The sequence below is a fragment of the Tympanuchus pallidicinctus genome, unplaced genomic scaffold (genome assembly GCF_026119805.1).
Source record: "Tympanuchus pallidicinctus isolate F22 unplaced genomic scaffold, pur_lepc_1.0 scaffold101, whole genome shotgun sequence".
In the NCBI taxonomy this organism is placed as follows: domain Eukaryota; kingdom Metazoa; phylum Chordata; class Aves; order Galliformes; family Phasianidae; genus Tympanuchus; species Tympanuchus pallidicinctus.
Genome location: NW_026294620.1, coordinates 73,854 through 97,599, shown reverse-complemented (window position 1 = coordinate 97,599; position 23,746 = coordinate 73,854). Strand labels below are relative to the sequence as shown.

The following is a 23,746-nucleotide window of genomic DNA, read 5'->3' as shown; positions in this document are numbered from 1 at the left end:
GCAGTGTTGGAGGGCGCAGTGCCGTCGGCGCGGCGGTGGGAGCGGAGCGCAGCGGAGCGCCATGGTGGATTACCACAGCGCCGGGCAGCCCTACCACTACGGCGGGAACGGGCCGGGCCCTAACGGCGATTACATGGCCCAGGAAGACGACTGGGACCGGGACCTGCTGCTCGATCCCGCCTGGGAGAAGCAGCAGAGGAAGGTGGGGCCGGGTGGGGGGCTGAGGCCTGGGGATTCCGGGGGGGGGGGGATGCTGGGAGGCGATGGAGGGCTGGGGGTGTGGGGGAATGGAGGCCTGGGGGGGTCCTGAGGGGTTGGGGAGCTCTGGTGATAGAGAGCTGAGGTGGGGCGTTGAGCTTGGGGGGGCCTGGGGGGGGTTTGGGAAGCTCGGGTGAGAGAGAGTTGAGGTGGGGGGGCTGAGCCTGGGGGGGGGTCTGTGGGGGAACGGAGGCCTCGGGGGGTTTGAGGAGCTCTGGTGATGGAGAGTTTGAGGCAGGGAGGCTGAGCCTGGGAGGAGTCTGGGGGTCTGTGGGGGATTGGAGGCCTGGGGGGGTCCTGAGGCGTTGGGAAGCTCTGGTGGTAGAGAGCTGAAGTGGGGGGCTGAGCTTGAGGGGGGTCTGTGGGGTAGCACAGAACCGGGGGGGGGGGGGGTCCTGATGGGCCCTGAGGGGCAGGGGGGGATCCTGGGGGCTTCAGTAGTGCGGCTCTGAGGTGTGCGACTGGGCCTGGGGGGGCTGCGGGGGGCTCTGAGGGAACGCGGGCCGTGGGGGGGGGGGGGTGCGGAGAGTCCTGCGGGGGTTTTGGGTAACAGAGACCTGAGGTTGGGTCTGAGCTGCCTGTGGGGCTGAGGTTGGGGCTGGGGGCTCTGAGGGGAGAGGGAGGAGGGGAGGGGAGGGGTGGGGGGGTGTCCGAATGGGCTTCGTTCCCTGGAGCCCAAAACCTTTGGGAGCGCAGAACTGAGCGTGAGGAGGAGATGGGGGCAGAGATCCGCTCTGAGCACGGGAATGGGGAAATGCAAAGGGACGAAAGGGCACTGGGGGAGAGGAGGAGGAGAAGGAGGGGAAGGGGGGAGGAGGAGGAGGAGGAGGAAGGCTCTCAGCTGCTGCACGGTGTGAGGATCGCCGCTGCCCATCCCGTTCCCCTCTCCTGTAACTGTTTGGGGCCGTGGGGTCCGCTGGCAGCAGGTGACCATCTGCTATTTGGTTTAATTACCTTAATTACGGGCGGCTGGGGAGGGAGCTGGGAGTACAGCAGGAGCAAAAGGCGCTGCGTGGAGGTGGAGGAGGAGCTGACACCGGCTGTGTGTGCGTCCGACATGGGAGCTCGGCGGCACCGCCATGTTCCTGCGCCCTATGGGGTGAAACCCTGCCCAGGGACCTCCGGCCTCCCTCCCCGCACCCCTGGCCTGGGCGCTGGGGGTTGGACTCGATGATCTCTGGAGATCCCTTCCAACCCCTACGATTCTGTGATTCTGGGTGTTGCCGCACCTGGACGACACCTATGGAGGCTCAGGAATGTTGCGTTCCGTGCCCCGCTGCTGCTGCGGTGACGTTGTGGAATGGCACACAGGGTGTGCCGGGCCTCCTCCTCCTCCTCCTCCTCCCCTCAACGCCTGGCAGCGGCTGTGGGGGAGGCAGGCCTGGGTTTGGAGCAGCCTTTCCGTGCTGTTTTCGGCGCCGTGAGCGACGCCTTGCAAACCTGAAGACCCGCGTTGGGGTCCGAGGGCCGGCCGTGGGGCAGCTTTGGGGTCGGCCGCCCTGCGAACGCCGCTGTGTCTGCGGGGCGATGGGCCCAGGGGTGCGCAGGGCTCCTCTCTGCCGATCCCGCAGCGGTGAGGTGTGATGTTTGGACGCAGCTCTGTTGCCCACGCGGCCCAGAGGCAGCGCAGCATCGCGGCTGCGAGGTCGGACCTTCCCCTCTCCTCCTCCTCCATCCGCACCGATTTGCCTTTTTTTGGGAGCGTTTCCGATCTCTCCTTCTCCCCCCCCCTCCGCACGGTTTGGGCCGAGATGCGAAGCTCCGAGGCTTTTCCCTTATAAAGAAGGCAGAGCGGGCAGCTTTTCACGTGCTCAGCGGGGACGGGGGCAGCGCCGTGCGGCCGTCCAGCCGCTGGAATGCGTCCCATCCCCGGGGTTCCACGCTGGAATCCCAGCTATGCGGCTAAAGAACTCAGGCTGCATCCTCTGTGCTCCCAAACACGCAGCAGACGAGGATCGGGGCCAGGATGTGGCCCTAAATAACTCTGTGTGTTTCCGGCAGCTTCCGAATGTTGGGACTGGGAAAGGAGCGGCGCAAATTGGGTGTCCTTGGGCGAGCGGGGCTGGTAAACGAGGCTCGCTAATGAGCTGCGGTAACGAGGCGCGGTAATGAGCGCGCCTTGGGAGAGGGATGAGCTGAGTTTGGAGTCGGGAGGCTGGCGCTGCTCGTGGGGCTGCCCCACGTCCCCCTCTGGGTAAACAGGCGCCCATAGGGGGTCCTGCAGAGGGGCTGGGGGTGGGGAGGGCGCATCTCTGTGCCTCCGAGGGAGCACGGCTGCGATGGGGCTGCAATGGGGCTCTGCCCCACGCCCTGGGGGGCAGTTGGGATCGCGTGCTCCACCAGCGGCTGCAGCCTGGATTCTTGGTTCCCCTCCAAAGCCAAACATCCGGCCCTGGGAGCTCGCCGTGTCTGAGCGCAGCGCCGTGAGCCCTCGGCTCCTGGAAGCGTCTCGGGCCTTTGCTGGGGAAATCTGGTGGCTGGAGGTGGCTGAGGTCACGCGTGGGGCCCTGGGACCCTCAGCTGGTGGGGGCAGCCAGCCTGCAGCGGGGATGGAGCTGGGGGGGCTTCGGGCTCCCTCCCAACCCTACCGTTCTGCGCTTCTCCGCTCTCAGAGGTTCCTCCCAACCCGGCCGTTCTGCGGCTGCTCCTCGAGCCTCTGCACTGAGCGGGGATGGAGGCTGTGCTTCAGAAAGCACCGTTTGGGGTTGGAGGGGACCCTAAAGATCATCCAACAGACGGTCGGGCAGGAAGGGACCTCCCGGGTCGTCGTCCTCGTGTTCACCAGCTCCCGTCAGGACCGGGGGGCAGCAGAAAGGTCTCCCCAGAGCTTTCTGCACCACGCCATCACCCTCAGCCCGTCCCCGCGGCGTCGCTGCTCCGTCCCGTGCGTTTTCAGCCCTGGGCACGGAGCTGAAGCGATCCCAGCGCCTCCCTGCTGGGGTTGCCTTGTTTTTTGTGCCCCAAACGGGGGGCAACCTCCAGCAGCAGCTCACGTTCGGCTGTACAAAAGTTGCCCGACGCCAGGGAAGCAGCTCGGTGCAGCTCGTCGTCCTGGTGCAAGGTGTGCCAGGCAGGAATGCGGGTCCGCCCTGCGCCGCTGCCCTGACTCAGCCTCTTATCACCCGCCTGGTTTCTGTTGGGTTTCTGGCCTGGAGCACAGCCAGCATCAATTCGGGGCCCTCCGGGATCCCGGGGGGCAGCTGTGGGATCCCACGTCCATACAGCATGGCCAGGTGAGGTGATGGGATCCCACATCCATACAGCATGGCCAGGTGAGGTCAGTGGGATCCCATACAGCATGGCCAGGTGAGGTCAGTGGGATCCCACATCCATACAGCATGGCCAGGTGAGGTCAGTGGGATCCCACATCCACACAGCATGGCCAGGTGAGGTCAGTGGGATCCCATATCCACACAGCATGGCCAGGTGAGGTCAGTGGGATCCCACATCCATACAGCATGGCCAGGTGAGGTCAGTGGATCCCATATCCATACAGCATGGCCAGGTGAGGTCAGTGGGATCCCACATCCTGTACAGCATGGCCAGGTGAGGTCAGTGGGATCCCATACAGCATGGCCAGGTGAGGTCAGTGGGATCCCACATCCATACAGCATGGCCAGGTGAGGTCAGTGGGATCCCACATCCACACAGCATGGCCAGGTGAGGTCAGTGGGATCCCACATCCATACAGCATGGCCAGGTGAGGTCAGTAGGATCCCATACAGCATGGCCAGGTGAGGTCAGTGGGATCCCATATCCATACAGCATGGCCAGGTGAGGTCAGTGGGATCCCACATCCACACAGCATGGCCAGGTGAGGTCAGTGGGATCCCACATCCATACAGCATGGCCAGGTGAGGTCAGTGGATCCCACATCCATACAGCATGGCCAGGTGAGGTCAGTGGGATCCCACATCCACACAGCATGGCCAGGTGAGGTCAGTGGGATCCCACTTCCATACAGCATGGCCAGGTGAGGTCAGTGAGATCCCACATCCATACAGCATGGCCAGGTGAGGTCAGTGGGATCCCACATCCACACAGCATGGCCAGGTGAGGTCAGTGGGATCCCACATCCATACAGCATGGCCAGGTGAGGTCAGTGGATCCCACATCCATACAGCATGGCCAGGTGAGGTCAGTGGATCCCATATCCATACAGCATGGCCAGGTGAGGTCAGTGGGATCCCACATCCATACAGCATGGCCAGGTGAGGTCAGTGGGATCCCATACAGCATGGCCAGGTGAGGTCAGTGGGATCCCACATCCATACAGCATCACCAGGTGAGGTCAGTGGGATCCCACATCCATACAGCATGGCCAGGTGAGGTCAGTGGGATCCCACATCCATACAGCATGGCCAGGTGAGGTCAGTGGGATCCCACATCCATACAGCATGGCCAGGTGAGGTCAGTGGGATCCCACTTCCATACAGCATGGCCAGGTGAGGTCAGTGGGATCCCACATCCATACGGCATGGCCAGGTGAGGTCAGTAGGATCCCATACAGCATGGCCAGGTGAGGTCAGTGGGATCCCATATCCACACAGCATGGCCAGGTGAGGTCAGTGGGATCCCATACAGCATGGCCAGGTGAGGTCAGTGGGATCCCACATCCATACGGCATGGCCAGGTGAGGTCAGTGGGATCCCACATCCACACAGCATGGCCAGGTGAGGTCAGTGGGATCCCACATCCACACAGCATGGCCAGGTGAGGTCAGAGCTGCCCTCTCCTGACCCTCCTCCTTCTCCTCCTTCTCCTCTTTCTCTGGCGCTGCAGGCCTAATAAGGACAAAGAATGAGGGGAATTTTGGCCCGTCGGCCGCTTCCCAGTTTGTCCTCCTCCCAGTAGCACCAAACGGAGGGCAGAAAACAACGGGACGGAGAGGAGCGGCCGTAGGCAGGAGCTGGGATTCGCTGCCGCGTTGGGCGTGCGATGGTGAATCCGCTGCTCCGCTTTGGGAAGCAGCCGTCGCTCCCATTTGTGCCCCAACACAAGCAGATCGCGGGCCGTCAGGTGGCTCGTTAATTAATGGTCATTAACGACGGCGCGGAGGAACGCTGTGCGCTGTTTGGTCTCCAGGACATCTCAGAGCGGCCGATAAGCGTTTCCTGCCGTAATGAACTTCCTGCCGGGCCGAGGACAATGCAGGTGACACTGCCAAGGGAGGAGCCCCCCCCAGCCCTGTGCCACCCCCCCCCCCAAGCTTCGTCATCCCAAAAAAGTCCAGATTGGAAAAAGCCGTCGGTCGGACCCGAAATCGGATTGTGCTGAAACGAAGGCCTGGTTCTGAACGGAGGAGCTGCCGGCCGTCTGAGCCCACGGAGCCGCACGGATTCATGCCCACCCCGCGGGCTCCGAAGGCCCATGGGGGGCCGCCCTGCAGCTCGAGGTGCTCCGCGGGGCCGCCGCTTCCTCCCAACAAAGGCGGCTTTGATACAATGCCTGGAAAGCATTTCGGCAGCGCCTCCGTGGGAAGGAAATTCCAGCAGCAGATGTGGAATATCCTTTTTTAGGAACTTGGTGATTCGGAACATATTGCTGTTCCTTCGGCAGCCCGTTCCGTGCCCCGTCCCCACGCGGGCTTCGCTCGGAGCTCAGCTGGGCGCAGGGCTGCAAAGCAGCTCCAAGCTCAGCCGCGCTTCAGTGCCCAAAGATCGCAAGGCAGGCCGTGCCGAGCTCCTCACCTCCCTGCCCGGTTCGAGGCTGGGTGCAGCACCCAGCAAACAAGGCTCTGCAGCCCGGCAGCGCCGCGCTCTGCTGCTCCTCCAGCCCCGATGCCCGGCGTCGTGCCGAGCAGCATCGGGAGATTGATTGCAGTTGGAAGAGCTCCTCGCTCTTTTGAGGAAAGGAGCTCCTGGCGAGGCCGTTAACGGGCTTTTAATTACCTTCTGCTCTCGGCAGCTATTTTTAACCCCCCCCGGTGTCGCGTTGGCTCTGCAGGGAGCAGCTCCTGCGGGCTGGCAGCAACTCGGAGGGCTGATGGAGAACGCAGCGCCCGGCACGGCCTGCGCCCAGCATCCTGGCCCCCACCTGCCAGACGGAGCGGAAAAACCTCGGGGTTTGTCCCCGTTTGGGGCCGTTCTTATTTTAGCACGATGGGATTCCACTCCTGACGCCCGTTTTCCGCCCTGCCGTCTTCGGGGCCGTCCTGCCTGGCGCTGCTTCCCCAGCAGGCAGCCCAGGGCCACGCGATGGGTGTGGGGCTGTGAGAGCAGCCGTGGGGCTGCTGGGTTTGCAGCCTCCTGCCCTTATACGGGCAGCACCGCTCTGCTCTGCACGGAACGCCCAGGGGACGCGGCTCAGCCGTGCGCTCACCTCCCGGGAGGAGCTCTGATGTCACTGGATCCCTGCAGCCAACCCTCGTGGATCCTGCAGCCAACCCTCGTGGATCCTGCATCCAGCCCTCATGGATCCCGCATCCAACCCTTATGGATCCCTGCAGCCAACCCTCATGGATCCCACATCCAACCCTTATGGATCCTGCACCCAACCCTCGTGGATCCTGCAGCCAGCCCTCATGGATCCCGCATCCAGCCCTCATGGATCCCTGCAGCCAACCCTTATGGATCCCTGCAGCCAGCCCTCATGGATCCCTGCAGCCAACCCTCGTGGATCCCACATCCAACCCTTTTGGATCCTGCACCCAACCCTCGTGGATCCTGCAGCCAGCCCTCATGGATCCCGCACCCAACCCTCATGGATCCTGCATCCAACCCTTATGGATCCCTGCAGCCAACCCTCATGGATCCTGCACCCAACCCTCGTGGATCCTGCACCCAACCCTTATGGATCCCGCATCCAACCCTCATGGATCCCGCATCCAACCCTCGTGGATCCCTGCAGCCAACCCTCATGGATCCTGCATCCAAGCCTCGTGGATCCTGCCTTCAACCCCCTTGGATCTTGCCTCCGACCTTCATGGAGCTGCTGCCTGCCCAGGCCTTTATCAGCTGGCACCCAAGGCTTTCTGCAGCCACGTCGCTGCCCAAACCTCCATAGCAAACCTGCTTCCAGCCCAAGCCTCCATAAAGCTGACTGCCCAGCCTTTATAACCCCAGGTCCCTGCCCACATCTCGGCCTGGCAGCGCCGCGCCCTCTGCCCCACGGCCGCCGTGCCCTTGGGCTTTGTGCAGGGAGGAGGAGGAGGAGGAGGAGGAGGAAGAGATGCTCCTGGCTGGGCTCTGTGCTGGCTGAAGCAGCAGGGTGGGATTCCTGCTCTGCTGCTGTCGGCTGAACCTTCCTGTTACAGCGAGGGGTGACACTTTGGTGACACTTTGGTGACACTTTGGTGACACTTTGGAGCACTGCTGACCACTGAACCTCAGCTCGGTGCCCTCCTGAGAGGGGCTGCGCTGCTTTCCATGCCAGGAAAGTCCCACCCTGGGATCAGCATCGCTCCTTATCCGTAATTAGCTAACGAGCGGAGCGCAGCGGAGTCCCGTGAGCAAACGCCACGCAGGGTCCCCCCGTGAGCCTCCTGCAATCTGGGAGCTGGGAAACCTGAGCTGATTATCAGCCAGCTCCTCGTCTGGTTAATGAGGCGCTTGCGTAACGAGGCGGCCGGGCGCTAATTGCGCTGCGCTCAGCGGGGCGCGGGGAGGGCAGCGGCCGTCCGACCTCCGTGCGACTCTGTGCTCGGCTCCGCTCCGTTCCAGAGACGTTGTGATGGATCTGGAAGGAATTCTTATCAGAAGGACGGCGGGAGCGTCGGCTCGCTTGCCTTTAGGGTCACCAAGGGCTGCCAGGAGGTGGGAGCTGCACGCAGGGCAGACCTCAGCCGCCTTTGGGGAGCTCATCTGGGGATGCTCGGCGCTCCTTTGGGGTCTGCGAAGCCAGCGGGGGGCTTCTGCAGGGACGCAGCACCGCTCCGGGTGACCCCGCCGTCCTGCTTGGGGTCGGCACTGCTGTGCCAGCGCTCCTCTCGTCCTACAGCCCTCCAAGCCTCCCCTGCTGCGTGGGGAGCCGCAGCCCCGCTGCTTTTTGGGGCCGTTTCGGCCTCTTTGCAGCCCCCTCCCTCTTGCTCTTCCACGCCACCCCCAGCAGCGCCGGTGCCCCCCATCCCAGCCAGCCCTAAACCTGCTCCCAGCCCTGCTGCCTCGCTCCCCCCTGTCCTCGTCAGCCCCGCAGCTCGTTAAGAGCTGTCAGCATTCCCCGGCCGTGAGCTCAGCGCCGAACAAAGCACCGTTCAGCCCCGGCTGGCTGCTGGGCAGTGGGAGTCGGGCACGCCGTGAGCTTTGCCCTCTAATTGCATTTCTCTCGAGCGAGGGCTGCGCCGGGGAGCAGCCGCGTCCCGCAGCACTCAGCATTTACACCCTCAGAGGAAGCCGTGAGCTCAGGCTGCAGGCGGTGCTGCGGGCAGCAGGAAGGAGCGGCTCCTGCCGTGGGGTCGGGCTGCAAAGAAACAGCGGGGAGCGGGGTGAGGGGCTGGGAACGGAGCCTGGGGGAAGCAACGCAGGGTCTGCTCTGCTCTCAGCTCGGCCCCACGACCTTCAGCGGCTCCTGGGAGCAAATATTTGCCGCCGGGCGCCAGCATTCGTTCCTCGGTGCCAAGGTGCCGCGGTCCCTGCGGTGCAGCGCCCTGGCAGTGCCGCCTTAGGGGTTAAATCTGAGCGTCCTCCCCTGCAGACCTTCACAGCCTGGTGCAACTCCCACCTGCGGAAGGCCGGCACGCAGATCGAGAACATCGACGAGGATTTCCGCGACGGCCTGAAGCTGATGCTGCTCCTGGAGGTGATCTCAGGTGATGCTCCTTGGGGTTTTGCTTCTCGAGCGGGCGCAGGCAGCTGAAAAAGAGCTCTGTCCTGTGCCATGGCTTCTTTCCTCTCTGTTTGGTGGCTTCTACCCTCAACGAGAGCTGTAATCCTTGCTGCTTCTTCCTTCCAGGGGAGCGATTGCCAAAACCGGAGCGAGGGAAGATGAGGGTGCACAAAATCAACAACGTGAACAAAGCACTCGATTTCATCGCCAGCAAAGGCGTCAAGCTGGTGTCCATAGGAGCTGAGGGTGAGTCCAGGACACCCAAAACCTGCTGCAGGGGGGGAACAGGCCGCTCACAGGCGCTGCCTGGTGGCCAAGAAGTCTGATGGGGCCTGGGGTGCATTGCACACAGCGTGGCCAGCGGGTGAAGGAGGTGCTTTTCCCCTCTGCCCTGCGATGGGGAAGGCACAGCTGGGCTCGTAGCACCCTGCAGCATCTCCTGGTGGGGAAGGGATGAGAGCCCCGAGGAGGCTGAGGTGGAGAGGAGAAGGAGAGGGGCTCTGCTCAGTGCTCAGGCAGGAGGTGCTGCGCAGAGCTGCGAACGCTGCAGGCAGAGCTGCGCAGGCGTCGGGTGCTGTGTTGGCACTCAGAGGTAAAGGCTGTGAGGGGAGGCTGTTCCAGGGATGCTGTTGCACAGCCACGGTGCTGCAGGACGTGCCAGGAGAATCACAGAACGGCCAGGGCTGGAAAGGAGCTCAAGGCTCACGAAGCTCCAACCCCCTGCCACACGCAGGGCCACCAACCTCCACATTTCACAGCAGCCCAGGCTGCCCAGGGCCCCATCCAACCTGGCCTCCAACACCTCCAGGGATGGACGGGGCATCACAGCCTCTCTGGGCAGCTGTTCAGCCCCTCACCGCTCTCACAGCACACAACTTCCCCTGACATCCAACCTCCAGCTGCCCTCCCTCAACTTCCAACCATTTCCCCTCGTCCTGCTGCTACCAACCCTTGCACAGAGCTGACTCCCCTCCTGTCTGCAGGCTCCCTTTAGGCACTGCAGGCTGCACTGAGGTCACCCCCCAGCTTCTCTTCTCCATGCTGAATGAGCCCAGCTCCCTCAGCCTGCCTTGTAGTGGAGGTGCTGCAGTTCCTGACCACCTTTGTGGCTCTCCTCTGGACCCTCTCCAACAGCTCTGTGCCTTTCTTGCACTCCAGAGCTGGACGCAGGTCCAGAAGTGCTGCCCCGTGCTGAGCTCGGCCCGCACAAAGCCCATCTCCTGCAGGGAAATGGTCTGAAGGGGTTCGGTGTCTGGTGGGGCTCATCAGGTGGGGACGTGGAGAAGCTGCCGTTGAGGGCTGGGTCCAAGCAAAGAGTTTTCCTCTTCTGCGTGGCTCCCGATCTGCCTGCTCTTCCCTCTGAGCCTCGCCGAGCGTTGGTAGCAGCAGGGGAGGTGTCGTGGTTTGGCAGCAGCATTCCTGCCATTCGATGGGGGTCACGCTCTGCCCAGCTGCGTCCGTCCCGTGCCAGCAGAGCAGAGCGGGGCGCAGCACGGCGCAGCGCGGCGCAGCCCTCGCCTCTTGCTCCCCATGGCTCCGAAGCCAACAGCTGAGCTCCGAGCAGCCGTTTGTGCCGCACGGCCCCTCTGGCAGCGGCTCACCTCACCCAGCCTGTTTGGAGAGCATGGGTTTGTGGCTTTGAAGTCTGTTGTGGGGAGCGCGGCCCTGTTCCTGAAACCGCTGCGTGTCCCAACCGGTGCTGCGAGGGCGCGGTGCAGCAGATCCTCCTGAGCCCCTGCGTCAGCCGCAGGCGCTGCACGTGTTGTGCAAGGGAGCAGCCGTGTCCCGTCGGCGTGCCGGGACCCTGAGCTCCCCTCCACCCCCCCTGGGTGCCCATGGGGCGGCCGCGGCCCCCGCTGGGCTCTGCAGCATCTGGGGGCTCCCTGCTGTCGCTGCCGCGCCGCCCCACGAAGCGTCGTTCTGTGACTCCGTCTGCACGTGGCTGAAGCTCTGCTCTTCCTGAAGCTCTGCTCTTCTTGAAGCTCTGCTCTTCCTGAAGCTCTGCTCTTCTTGAAGCTCTGCTCTTCTTGAAGCTCTGCTCTTCCTGAAGCTCTGCTCTTCTTGAAGCTCTGCTCTTCCTGAAGCTCTGCTCTTCCTGAAGCTCTGCTCTTCTTGAAGCTCTGCTCTTCCTGAAGCTCTGCTCTTCCTGAAGCTCTGCTCTTCTTGAAGCTCTGCTCTTCCTGAAGCTCTGCTCTTCTTGAAGCTCTGCTCTTCCTAAGCTCTGCTCTTCCTGAAGCTCTGCTCTTCTTGAAGCTCTGCTCTTCCTGAAGCTCTGCTCTTCTTGAAGCTCTGCTCTTCCTAAGCTCTGCTCTTCCTGAAGCTCTGCTCTTCCTGAAGCTCTGCTCTTCTTGAAGCTCTGCTCTTCCTGAAGCTCTGCTCTTCCTGAAGCTCTGCTCTTCTTGAAGCTCTGCTCTTCCTGAAGCTCTGCTCTTCTTGAAGCTCTGCTCTTCCTGAAGCTCTGCTCTTCTTGAAGCTCTGCTCTTCCTGAAGCTCTGCTCTTCCTGAAGCTCTGCTCTTCCTGAAGCTCTGCTCTTCCTGAAGCTCTGCTCTTCCCTTTCTGCTCCAGAAATCGTCGATGGCAATGCCAAGATGACGCTGGGCATGATCTGGACCATCATCCTCCGCTTCGCCATCCAGGACATCTCCGTGGAAGGTAAAGGCCTGCGGGTCGCCCGCCTGTCTTTGAGGCACGGCGCAGGGGCTGATGGCAACCCTTTGCAGAGACCTCGGCCAAGGAGGGGCTGCTGCTGTGGTGCCAGAGGAAAACGGCGCCGTACAAGAACGTCAACGTGCAGAACTTCCACATCAGGTGAGGGGCTCCGCTGCGTGGCCGCAGGGCCGGGAGGGGAAGGGGCTGCGAGCGGCGTGCGGTGGGACTGAGAGCAACCCTGTCTTGCAGCTGGAAGGACGGCCTGGCCTTCAACGCCTTGATCCACAGACACAGACCGGAGCTGATCGAGTACGACAAGCTCAGGAAGGTAAACGGGACGGCGGGCAGCACGAGGCCCCCCGGCCTGCTTTTCTCTTCTGAATGCTGAGCTCTGAGCCGGAGGAGCGCGGCGCCCTCTGCTCCGCTTCTCGGGTGCCCCTTCAGCACGGCTCTCCCTGTGCAGGACGACCCCGTGACCAACCTGAACAACGCCTTTGAGGTGGCAGAGAAGTACCTGGACATCCCCAAGATGCTGGACGCTGAGGGTAAGCTGCTCAGCCGCGCGCAGCCAACGCCGGAGCTCTGCTGGCAGATCCCCTCCCGCAGGCACAGGGGACGCGCAGGCAGCCGGCGCTGCTGCGGCCGCGTGTCGGGGCTCTGCGATCACCTTCCGCCCATACAGGAGCTTTTATTTAGCCTGCCTCAAGTCCGCGGGATCCACGCTGCAGCTCCGGGTCCCGGCGTGGTGAGCGGCTCCGGCTGGCAGGGCGCCTCCCCCTCCTGCTAACCCTCCCTGTTCGCTTGCAGACATTGTCAACACAGCTCGCCCCGACGAGAAGGCCATCATGACTTACGTGTCCAGCTTCTACCACGCCTTTTCAGGGGCTCAGAAGGTACCCGGCCGGCCGCCTCCGTCGTGCCGCAGCGCTGCACGCTCACGCATTTCTCTTCCAGCTGGCCGTTGCCTTTCGCTGACTGGGAACCAGACCTCAGCTCGCTCTCACGGGTTTCAGGCTCGCTCGCGTTCCCAGTGTGATCTGTAAGGCGATGCCAAGCGTTGGCGAGGCCCCAGCGCGGGGCAGGACGGCGCTGCGGAGCCGTAAGGAGACGCCGCCTCGGCCCTTGGCGCGAGGCCGAGCGATCCGGGGCAGCGCAGCAGCCAACGCAACCCGCCGGCCGGCTCCGGTCCGGGCCCCCAGTGCTTCTCTGTGCCACTGCATGCGCCCAAGGCTCGCAGGTCGCCACGCTGCTCCTTCACGCTCTCTCCTCCTCTCTCTTTGCGCAGATATTGTGGGCACTCTCAGGCCCGATGAGAAAGCCATCATGACATACGTTTCCTGCTTCTACCACGCTTTCTCTGGGGCTCAGAAGGTGAGCTTGGCTGGGGCAGCTTGGGCGCGACGCTGCTAACGCTGCACGGCTTCTGGGCCAGGGGACGCGGCGGATGGAGCTCCGTAGGGCCAGCAGAGAGCAAAGCCAAGCCCTGCTGGGGATGGGATGCGGCCGTGCGCTCAACCTTCCGGCCCCAGCGGCCGCCTCTCCGTTCTCAGCCCTCCCTAATGGAAAGTTGAGGCTCGAGCTGGGGCCAGCTGGGGTCCTGGCGCAACGCAGGGCTGCTGCTGTGTTCTCCCGGCCTGGAGCTCTGCCCTTCCAGCTCTGTTTGGGCTCGGAGAGAAGCCCATCGCCTGCTCAGGGCTCTGCCACCCTTGCAGTGAGGTTCCCTCCGCGCTTCCCCTGTTTTACACCCGAGTGCCACCCAGACCCGCTGTGGGCAGCGCCAGGCACGGCCGAGCCCCGGGTGGAGCGGCCATTAACCACGCTGAGCTAATTAATTAGCGGCGTCGGGAAACAAATGAGCCTCTCGGGTGTCCGGTGGCTCAGCCGGTGGGCAGGAGGTCTGCGCAGCTGTGGCTGGAGCTCTGTGCAGGAGGGTGGTGGTGCATCAGAGGAGCTGAGTGCGCGCACGCAGGAAGGCGTTGCGTGGCTCAAAGCAAACCAAGGGCCGAAGTTGAGGGGCAGCGGCGCCCGCCGCGGGGTTGGGCAGCATCCCTGGGTGCCGCTCAGCATCCCAGCAGGAATAACGCACGGGGGCAGCCCTCCCCAGCTGCTCCCGAGGTCCCCGGTGCTGCGGGTGGCTGCTGCTGTGCTCCAGGAGCGCCCCCAGCCCTCGGAGCGCAGCTCCGTCCCCGTGCCGGAGCTCCGTGCCACCGCTCCTCAATGCAGCCCTGCGCCTCTCCCTCAGCTCCCCCGGGTGCCACCCTTCACTTCTATCCTATTTATTCACTCCCGAGCTCCTTTTCTCCTCTCCCCATCCTCCTGCAGACCCTCTCCCCTCTTTCTGGCTCTCAACTCCTCCCGGCGCTCGGCCCCCAGCCTTTCCTTCCTGCCCATTCCTCACCCCCCCCCCCCCCCCAGCCCCGCGCAGCCAAGAGCCGCCTTCACGGGAGAGCAGAGGAAGATGAGGATGTGCTCAGAGACGGGTAACGACCTGCCCGGGCGGGGATGGAGGCGGCGAGGCCGTGCCTGGAGTTGCCACGCTGCTGCGGGGCTCCGCACCGCTGGGGGGCTCCACGCCGCGTCCCCAACGCTGCCGGCGCAGCTCCGGCTGCTTCGTCCCAACGGACGGAGCCGGAGCCCCGCGCGGAGCTCAGCCGGGGCCCTGGGGAAGCTCTGAGCTCTCGGCCGCTTCAAAACCTCCCTCCTGGAAGCCACGCGCAGGGCTGAACCTGCCGGCAGCCTCCCGGGAGGGCGCCGGGGAGGGGGGGCGAGCGGGTGGGCGCCGCGTCCGCGCGTCCCCATGGCCCCCTGCTCCTCTCCTCCAGGCGGAGACGGCGGCGAACCGCATCTGCAAAGTGCTGGCGGTCAACCAGGAGAACGAGCACCTGATGGAGGACTACGAGAAGCTCGCCTCCGACGTAAGCTTGGGGGCGACCCCCCCCCCCCTTCCTCCTCAAACCCAGCGCCTCCCCGCCGTGACGCCCCCCGACCCCCAACCCTGCACCCCGCAGCTCCTGGAATGGATCCGGCGCACCATCCCTTGGCTGGAGGACCGCAGCCCCCAGAAAACCATCCAGGAGATGCAGCAGAAGCTGGAAGACTTCCGCGACTACCGGCGTGTCCACAAACCCCCCAAGGTGCAGGAGAAGTGCCAGCTGGAGATCAACTTCAACACGCTGCAGACCAAGCTGCGCCTCAGCAACCGGCCCGCCTTCATGCCCTCCGAGGGGAGGATGGTGTCGGTGAGCAGGGATGGGGGACGGGGGCATGGGGGGCTGGGGGGCTGCTCCTGGTGGCCGAGGACCGCAGACCCTCTTCATGGGGAAGCTGGATGCAAGGGGGCAACCAGATTTGATCCAGTGCCCCCAGACCCTCCTCATAGGGAAGCTGGATGCAACGAGAGCCAGATCTGCTCCAGTGCCCCCAGACCCTCATGGGGAAGCTGGATGCAACGAGAGCCAGAAGGAAGAAGGGTTTTGGGGACGGGCTCCTTTTCTGCCCCTCTCCAAACGTTTCCCCGCCCGGGGCTCCGCAGCAGCCGCTCCCAACGCGCTGCTCTGCGCCCGCAGGACATCAACACGGGTTGGCAGCACCTGGAGCAGGCGGAGAAAGGCTACGAGGAGTGGCTGCTCAACGAGATCCGGCGCCTGGAACGCCTCGACCACCTGGCTGAGAAGTTCCGCCAGAAAGCCTCCATCCACGAGGCCTGGACCGAAGGTGCCGCGTCCGGGGCCGGGGCGCGCGGGGCTCCTTTGGGGTCGGAACGGAGCGGGGCGCAACTTTGAGGCGGCGTCGGGGCGAAGCTCGGCTTCCAGCTGCGCTCTTCTTCCCCACCGGGAGGAAACGGAGGGGCCGGGAGCCGCTGGGGAAGGACTGGGAAACGCTGGGAGCCTCCAGCTGTCCGTGCCCCCGTGCGCAGCAGCTGCGCAACCGTGGAGAACGCGGTAATCCCTGCCCTGCGCCGTTCTCACACTCGGGGATGGGGCGAAACAGGAGGGGAATCGTGCGGGAGCGGCGCGGCGCCACGTTTTGGTGGGGAGAAACGGGGGCAAAAAGACCCCCTGCCTCCGCTGGGGGGCGGCGGGACGCGAGCGAAGGGGGGCCGGGGGGCGAAGGGCTGGGAGGGCTTCGAGCTGCGGACCGAGCGCCGTCCCCGTGCGGCAGGCAAAGAGGCGATGCTGAAGCAGAAGGACTACGAGGCGGCCACGCTGTCCGACATCAAAGCGCTCATCCGAAAGCACGAGGCCTTCGAGAGCGACCTGGCGGCTCACCAGGACCGCGTGGAGCAAATCGCGGCCATCGCGCAGGAGCTCAAGTACGGCGCCGCTCACTGCGCCCTTGTTCGGCCGGCCCCACGGCGCCGCTGCGGGGCGGGGGATCGAGGCTGCGCGGAGCCCCGGCCGTGAATGCGGCCCTTCTGCCGGCCGGGGGGCCGCGCTGCGGGGAGCGCGGGAGGCCCGGGGGGAGCGGGCCTGGGCTCTGCCCCACAGCGCAGCCGCAGCGCCCTGGGAAAAGCGTCCCCATATCCCAGCCCCGCTGCAGTTCGTCCCCACATCCCAGCCCCACTGCAGTTCATTCCCACATCCCAGCCCCACTGCAGTTCGTCCCCACATCCCAGCCCCACTCCTCCCAGCTCTGTGCCCCACATCTCAGCCCCACTGCAGTTCATTCCCACATCTCAGCCCCACTGCAGTTCATTCCCACATCCCAGCCCCGCTGCAGTTCATTCCCACATCCCAGCCCCACTCCCACCTCTGTGCCCCACACTCCAGCCCCATTGCAATTCGTCCCCATATCCCAGCCCCGCTGCAGTTCGTCCCCATATCCCAGCCCCACTCCTCCCAGCCCCAGGCCCCACACTCCAGCCCCATTGCAATTCGTCCCCGTATCTCAGCCCCACTGCAGTTCGTCCCCACATCCCAGCCCCACTGCAGTTTGTCCCCACATCTCAGCCCCACTGCAGTTCGTCCCCACATCCCAGCCCCACTGCAGTTCGTCCCCACATCTCAGCCCCACTGCAGTTCGTCCCCACATCCCAGCCCCACTGCAATTCATCCCCACATCCCAGCGCCGCTGCAGTTCATTCCCATATCCCAGCCCCACTCCCCCCAGCTCTGTGCCCCACACCCCAGCCCCACTCCCCCCAAACGACGCATCCCCCACCTCCCCCCTTTTCCCCTTGCAGTGAGTTGGATTACTACGACTCTCCCAGCGTCAACGCGCGGTGCCAGAAGATCTGCGACCAGTGGGACGTGCTGGGCTCCCTGACCCACAGCCGCAGGGAGGCCCTGGAGGTGGGGCAGCCCCTTCCCTTCCCCACACCCGGCCCTGCGCCGCCCCCTCCTCACCCCACGTGGGATTTTCTCCCCGCAGAAAACAGAGAAGCAGCTGGAAACCATCGACGAGCTGCACCTGGAATACGCCAAGAGGGCAGCGCCCTTCAACAACTGGATGGAGAGCGCCATGGAGGACCTGCAGGACATGTTCATCGTGCACACCATCGAGGAGATCGAGGTGGGGGGTGATTTTGTCCCCTGGGGGGGGAGACGAGCTGCTGTGACGCCCCTCAAGCTCCTTGTAACAACACAGTACAGTAATACAGTAATATTGCCCCAATGCAGTGCAGTAATAAATAACGTTGCCCCAATGCAATACAGTAACATTACCCCAATGCAATAATACAGTAATATTGCCCCAATGCAACACAGTAATATTGCCCCAATACAATGCAATAATAAATAACATTGCCCCAATACAATAAGAAATAACATTGCCCCAATACAATAATAAATAACATTGCCCCAATGCAATAATAAATAACATTGCCCCAATGCAATAATACAGTAATATTACCCCAATGCAATGCAGTAACATTGCCCCAATCCAATGCAATAATAAATAACATTGCCCCAATGCAATAATAAATAACATTGCCCCAATGCAATAATAAATAACATTGCCCCAATGCAATAATAAATAACATTGCCCCAATGCAATAATAAATAACATTGCCCCAATGCAATAATAAATAAAATTGCCCCAATACAATAATACAGTAATATTACCCCAATGCAATAATAAATAACATTGCCCCAATGCAATAATAAATAACATTGCCCCAATGCAATAATACAGTAATATTACCCCAATGCAATGCAGTAACATTGCCCCAATGCAGTAATACAACCATCTTGCCCCATTAACAACCCGCAGGGTCTGATTGCTGCCCACGACCAATTCAAAGCCACGCTGCCCGATGCCGACAGGGAGCGCGAGGCCATCCTGGGCATCCAGCGCGAGGCGCAGCGCATCGCCGAGCTGCACAGCATCAAACTGGCTGCCAACAACCCCTACACCTCCGTCACCCCGCAGGTCATCAACTCCAAGTGGGAACGGGTGAGAGCTGCAGCGGGGCGGCCGGGGGGGGGCAGCTGTGGGGTGTGTGGGGCAGGTTTGGGTTGTGTGGGGCAGGTTTGGGTTGTGTGGGGCAGCTTTGGTGTGTGTGGGGCAGCTGTGGGTTGTGTGGGGCAGGTTTGGGGTGTGTGGGGCAGCTGTGGGTTGTGTGGGGCAGGTTTGGGGTGTGTGGGGCAGCTTTGGGGTGTGTGGGGCAGCTGTGGGGTGTGTGGGGCAGGTTTGGGTTGTGTGGGGCAGCTTTGGTGTGTGTGGGGCAGCTGTGGGGTGTGTGGGGCAGGTTTGGGGTGTGTGGGGCAGCTTTGGTGTGTGTGGGGCAGCTGTGGGGTGTGTGGGGCAGGTTTGGGGTGTGTGGGGCAGCTGTGGGGTGTGTGGGGCAGGTTTGGGGTGTGTGGGGCAGGTTTGGGTTGTGGGGCAGCTGTGGGTTTGTGGGGCAGCTGTGGGGTGTGTGGGGCAGGTTTGGGTTGTGTGGGGCAGGTTTGGGGTGTGTGGGGCAGCTGTGGGTTGTGTGGGGCAGCTGTGGGTTGTGTGGGGCAGGTTTGGGGTGTGTGGGGCAGCTGTGGGGTGTGTGGGGCAGCTGTGGGGTGTGTGGGGCAGCTGTGGGGTGCATGAGGCAGCTTTGGGGTGTGTGGGGCAGCTGTGGGGTGTGTGGGGCAACTGTGGGATGAGTGGGGGCAGCTGTGGGTGTGTGATGCAGCTGTGGGATGTGTGCGGCAACTTTGGGGTCCGTGGGGCAGCTGTGGGGTTTGTGGGGCAGCTGTGGGTGCATCCTTCCCCCCCCCCAGCGCCGGGACCCCCCCCCCCCGCTTTGTGCCCCCAGGTGCAGCAGTTGGTGCCCACGCGGGACCGAGCGCTGCAGGACGAGCAGAGCAGGCAGCAATGCAACGAGAGGCTGCGGCGGCAGTTTGCAGGGCAGGCCAACATCGTGGGGCCGTGGATGCAGACCAAGATGGAGGTGAGGGGGGCGGGCGGGGGGGGGGGGGGGGTTGCAGGGTGGTGGGGAGGGGTCTCCATTCCCACCCCCTCCCCGCTTTCTGCCATCGGCCTGCAGGAGATCGGGCGCATCTCCATCGAGATGCACGGCACGCTGGAGGATCAGCTGCAGCACCTGAAGCACTACGAGCAGAGCATCGTGGACTACAAACCCAACCTGGAGCTGCTGGAGCAGCAGCACCAGCTGGTGCAGGAGGCGCTCATCTTCGACAACAAGCACACCAACTACACCATGGAGGTGGGGGGGGGGCGGGAAATGGGGGTCTGGGAGCCCCAAAGTGGGAGGAAGGGGCCTCCGTGGGGGGGGGGGATGAATGCGGGGCCTTGAACGGCGCCAGGGGGCTTCCTGGGGGGGGGGGGGTCCCTCCTCGTTGACCCCCTGCCCCCTTTCATTGACCCCCTGTCCCTCCCATCAACCCCCTGCCCCAAATTGATCCCCTGCCCCCCCATTGACCCCCTGACCCCCCTGTTGGCACCCCCTCTCCCCCCACTGACCCCCTGTCCCCCCCATTGACCCCCTCTCCCCCCACTGACCCCCTGGCCCCCCCATTGACCCCCTGCCCCTTCCATTGACCCTCTATCCTCCCCATTGACCTGCTGTCCCCCCCATCGACCCCCTCTCCCCCCCATCGACCCCCTGTCCCCAAATTAACCCCCTGCCTCCCCCATCGACCCTCTGTCCCCCCATCGATCCCCTCTCCCCCCCATTGACCCCCTGCCTCCTCATCGACCCCCTGTCCCCCCCATTGACCCCCTCTCCCCCCCATCGACCCCCTCTCCCCCCCATCGACCCTCTGTCCCCAAATTGATCCCCTGCCCCCCCCCATTGACCCCCTGCCCCCTCATCGACCCCCTCTCCCCCCCATTGACCCCCTCTCCCCCCCATTGACCCCCTGCCCCTCATCGACCCCCTGTCCTCCCCATTGACCCCCTCTCCCCCCTCGCAGCACATCCGCGTGGGCTGGGAGCAGCTGCTCACCACCATCGCCCGCACCATCAACGAGGTGGAGAACCAAATCCTGACGCGCGACGCCAAGGGCATCAGCCAGGAACAGATGCAGGAATTCCGGGCCTCCTTCAATCACTTCGATAAGGTGGGGGCTCCCCTTTACAGACCCCCTCTTTTGGAGGTGTGACCCCCCCACCCCACACCTCAGAGCCCCCCGGTCGCAGCATTGAGGCGCACAGCAGCGCAGCCCCCTCCCCACGTGCTCAGCCGCATCCTTTCCCCCCTCCCCAACATTGGGACCCCCCAGGATCACTGCGGAGCTCTGGGACCCGAGGAATTCAAGGCTTGTCTCATCAGCCTGGGTTACGACGTGGAGAACGACCGGCAGGTTTGTCCCCATCCTCCTCTTCCTCCCCATCCTCCTCTTCCTCCCCATCCTCTGCTCTTCCTCCTCCTCTGCCCGTCTTCCGCGCTCCTTTTCCCCTCTCTCTGCCATTCGCTCCAAACTTTGCTCTCGATCTCTTCTGCTTCTCCTTTTGGGGTCGCCTCGGGGTTTCCTCTGCATGCGCTGCCCATCTCTGCCCTTCGGCCGCTCTCCTCCTCCTCCTCTTCCTCCCGCTCTGCGTAGAAGCGCGCAGGCACCGCGGACACGGACGAGTTCCGGGCGCTGCTCCTGTCGGCGGGCTGCACTCTGGTACGGGCACTGCTCTCTTTTCACCCCTTTCTTTCACCCCTTTTCCCCACCTTTCTCTCCTTCCTACCTGGGCCGCAGGGCGCCCCCAGCACCGATTTCCCTTCCACCTTCGGGATCAAACCGCCTCCTTCCAGCCCTACAGAGGGGGGCGCTGAGCGCGACCCCCATCCATGCCCCCCCGTTTATCCGGCAGGGCGACGCTGAGTTCAACCGCATCATGAGCCTGGTGGATCCCAACGGCAGCGGCAGCGTCACCTTCCAGGCCTTCATCGACTTCATGTCCCGCGAGACCACCGACACCGACACGGCCGACCAGGTCATCGCCTCCTTCAAGGTGCTGGCGGGGGACAAGGTGAGCGCCGGCCTGCGCCCCGTGCCGCCTCCCTGCTTCCTAATGACGGCATCCAGGGCACCCTGGGGTCACCTCAGTGGGTCCCTATGGGTCACTGTGGCACCTCTGTGGCTCCCTGCATCACCCTGTGGGTCCTTGAGTCACCCATGGGTGCCCATGTCACCCCGTGGGTCCCTGTGTCACGCAGGGGTGCCTATGTCACCCTATGGGTCTCTGTGTCCCCCCTATGGCTCCCTGTGTCACCTCCATGGGTCCCTGTGTCACCTCAGTGGGTCCCTATGGGTCACTGTGGCACCTCCGTGGCTCCCTGCATCACCCTGTGGGTCTCTGTGTCCCCCCTGTGGGTCCCTGTGTCACGCAGGGGTGCCTATGTCACCCTGTGGGTCTTTGTGTCACCCCTATGGCTCCCTGTGTCACCTCCATGGCACCTCCGTGGGTCCCTGAGTCCCCACCGTGGGTCCCTGTGTTACCCCTATGGCTCCCTGTGTCACCCCCATAGGTGCCTATGTCTCCCCTATGGGTCCCTGAGTCCCTCCCATGGGTCGCTGGGTCCCTATGTCACCCTGTGGGTCTTTGTGTCACCCCTATGGGTCACTGGGTCACCTCAGTGGGTGCCTATGGGTCACTGTGGCACCTCTGTGGCTCCCTGCATCACCCTGTGGGTCCCTGAGTCCTCCCCGTGGCTCCCTGTGTCACCCATGGGTGCCTATGTCACCCTGTGGGTCCCTGTGTCCCCCCTGTGGGTCCCTGGGTCACCTCCATGGGTCCCTGGGTCACCTCAGTGGTTCCCTATGGGTCACTGTGTTACCTCCATTGGTTCCTGCATCACCCTGTGGGTCCCCGTGTCACCCCCATGGATGACTGTGTCATTCATGGGTCTCTATGTGTCCCCCTATGTGTTCCTGTGTGCCCCCATGGTCCCTGGGTCACCTCAGTGGGTCTCTACGGGTCCCTACATCACCCCCATGGGTCCCTGCATCACCCTACGGGTCCCTGGGTCACCTCAGTGGGTCGCTGTGGGTCGCTGAGCACAGTGGGCTGCCCAGGGATGCGACTTGAGTCGCCGTGCGTGATGCAGTTAAAAACCATTCGGTGGCGCTCGGGTTCAGCGGAGGGTGGGGAGTTGGGGTGGGCAGGGCTGTTAATTAGGGCAGGGTGGCTGGGCTGGGCTGTTAATTAGGGCAGGGCTGTTAATTAGGGCATCGTGGCTCGGTCGGGTCGCACAGCTGGGCTCGACGATCCTCGAGCTCTTTCCCAACCCTTCTCCTGTCCTCTACGAACCGGGGGAGGCACCGAGCGCCCATTTACACCCCCCCCCCCTCCGGTTTTCCCCCTCCCCCAGAATTACATCACGGCGGAGGAGCTGCGCCGCGAGCTGCCCCCGGAGCAGGCCGAGTATTGCATCGCCCGCATGGCTCCGTACCGCGGCCCCGACGCCGCTCCGGGCGCCCTGGACTACAAATCCTTCTCCACTGCGCTCTATGGGGAGAGCGACCTCTGAGCCGCCCCCCATCCGGCGCCCCCTCCCCCCCCAGCCCCGAGCGCTGGCGCTTCCCGCAGGACCAAAACCCAACCTCCCCCCCCCCGCCCCCCATCCCCACTCCGAGCTCCGCATCCGCACTCACGGCCGTCCCTGCGCCCGGTTGAAGGGGGGGGGGGGGGAGCAAGGGGGGATTGGGGGGGATTGAGGGCCCCCCACCCCCCGGCGCCCCCCCGCCTTCGGGTATCGCGCATTATACCGACGTGTACCTCTATGCAATGATATTGATATATATATATATATATTTTTTTTCCACTTTTTGCTCTGTTGAGGGAGCCGGGAGGGGGGGGGGGGGCGGGGGTGAAGAGTTGGGGGGGGGGGCGGGGGGCTCACTCACCTGTTTGCTTTGGGGGGGGGGGGGGGGGGGCACTCAGATAACGGTTATTTTTTTTAACGTAGCCCCCTTCTATTTTTGCAACTGACAAAAGCGGCTCCACACGCGGCCCCCGACCCCCCCCCCCATCACCCCCCCCCCCATCACCCCCCCCCCATCACCCCCACCCCCACCCCCCAACCCCACGTCTCTTTAATTTATGCTCTGTGCAGCAGAAAATCCCCACACAGCTCCACTTCCCCCCTCCCCCCCCCCCCAAATTGGGGCACAAAACCCCTCAGAGGGGGTTGGGGGGGGGGGGGGGAAAGAGATGACAACTCCCCCCCCCCTCCCCCTTGGAGCAGGTTTTACTGAGGACCAAAAAAAAAAAGAAACCAAACCAAACCAATGAAAAGCAGCCGATCAGAGAAATTCACCTCGAGGTTCCGTTGCCTTTGCTGATGGCGTTGGTACCGAAATATAAAGATAAAGCCCTCACTGCGCAGCACCTCTTGCTCACGTCGTTCATTCAGGGGCCGCCCCTCGCCCCCCCTCCCCCTCGCCCCCCCCCCAGGGGACGCAATAAAGGTGTTGGATTTGTTTGGGTGCCTCTTTCTGGAGGTTTTGGGGAGGGGGGGGGGGAAGGAGGATGGGGAGAAGGGAGCCGAACCCTTCAGCTTTCATTAAGAACCCTCAACGCTGAGCCCCAGCTGCCCCCCCTGTGCCTGTATGGCTCTGTTTGGGACCCCCGGGGGATCCCTGCAGCCCACCCCCCCCCATAGGATCCCTGCAGACCCCCCTCCCCATGGGATCCCTGCAGCCCCCC

General features: G+C 63.6%; 2 protein-coding genes and 2 long non-coding RNA genes across 54 annotated transcripts; 3 read left to right on the top strand and 1 right to left on the bottom strand.

Moving 5' to 3' along the window:
• On the top strand, positions 1–22,597 carry ACTN4 (actinin alpha 4). Of its 2 annotated transcripts, none has more exons than XM_052668251.1 (21): positions 1–202; positions 8,890–9,004; positions 9,148–9,267; positions 11,588–11,674; positions 11,743–11,830; positions 11,921–11,999; positions 12,135–12,216; positions 12,957–13,042; positions 14,494–14,586; positions 14,680–14,910; positions 15,238–15,385; positions 15,833–15,983; positions 16,854–16,962; positions 17,042–17,182; positions 17,882–18,064; positions 18,900–19,034; positions 19,131–19,310; positions 20,020–20,166; positions 20,329–20,409; positions 20,909–21,067; positions 22,410–22,597. In XM_052668251.1, the coding sequence occupies exons 1-21, from the start codon at positions 62–64 to the stop codon at positions 22,566–22,568; spliced, it is 2,715 nt and encodes a 904-aa protein (XP_052524211.1). In that variant the 5' UTR covers positions 1–61; the 3' UTR covers positions 22,569–22,597. The 2 variants fall into 2 exon arrangements, with proteins under 2 accessions (XP_052524211.1, XP_052524201.1); XM_052668241.1 differs by lacking the exon at positions 12,957–13,042 and adding an exon at positions 12,479–12,564 and having other exon boundaries at positions 2–202; positions 22,410–22,596.
• LOC128073177 (uncharacterized) lies at positions 2,534–4,937 on the top strand. Of its 50 annotated transcripts, none has more exons than XM_052668013.1 (10): positions 2,534–3,496; positions 3,730–3,772; positions 3,815–3,847; positions 4,083–4,156; positions 4,357–4,395; positions 4,435–4,478; positions 4,514–4,552; positions 4,594–4,672; positions 4,754–4,782; positions 4,823–4,879. In XM_052668013.1, exons 1-8 carry the CDS (start codon positions 2,538–2,540, stop codon positions 4,665–4,667), a joined length of 1,305 nt encoding a protein of 434 aa, XP_052523973.1. In that variant the 5' UTR covers positions 2,534–2,537; the 3' UTR covers positions 4,668–4,672; positions 4,754–4,782; positions 4,823–4,879. The 50 variants fall into 50 exon arrangements, with proteins under 50 accessions (XP_052523973.1, XP_052523859.1, XP_052523831.1 ...); XM_052667899.1 differs by lacking the exon at positions 4,357–4,395 and adding an exon at positions 4,322–4,356 and having other exon boundaries at positions 4,083–4,160; positions 4,396–4,478; XM_052667871.1 differs by having other exon boundaries at positions 4,083–4,160; positions 4,322–4,395.
• Positions 21,074–22,093, top strand: LOC128073386 (uncharacterized). The gene is made up of 4 exons (XR_008202698.1): positions 21,074–21,245; positions 21,337–21,411; positions 21,567–21,848; positions 22,003–22,093. It is a non-coding gene; the product is annotated as an uncharacterized LOC128073386 (long non-coding RNA).
• LOC128073392 (uncharacterized) lies at positions 21,400–22,094 on the bottom strand. Its single transcript, XR_008202699.1, has 3 exons — positions 21,998–22,094; positions 21,650–21,844; positions 21,400–21,484 (listed from the first exon to the last, which is right to left on the bottom strand). It is a non-coding gene; the product is annotated as an uncharacterized LOC128073392 (long non-coding RNA).
• Positions 22,598–23,746: the final 1,149 nt, after the last annotated feature.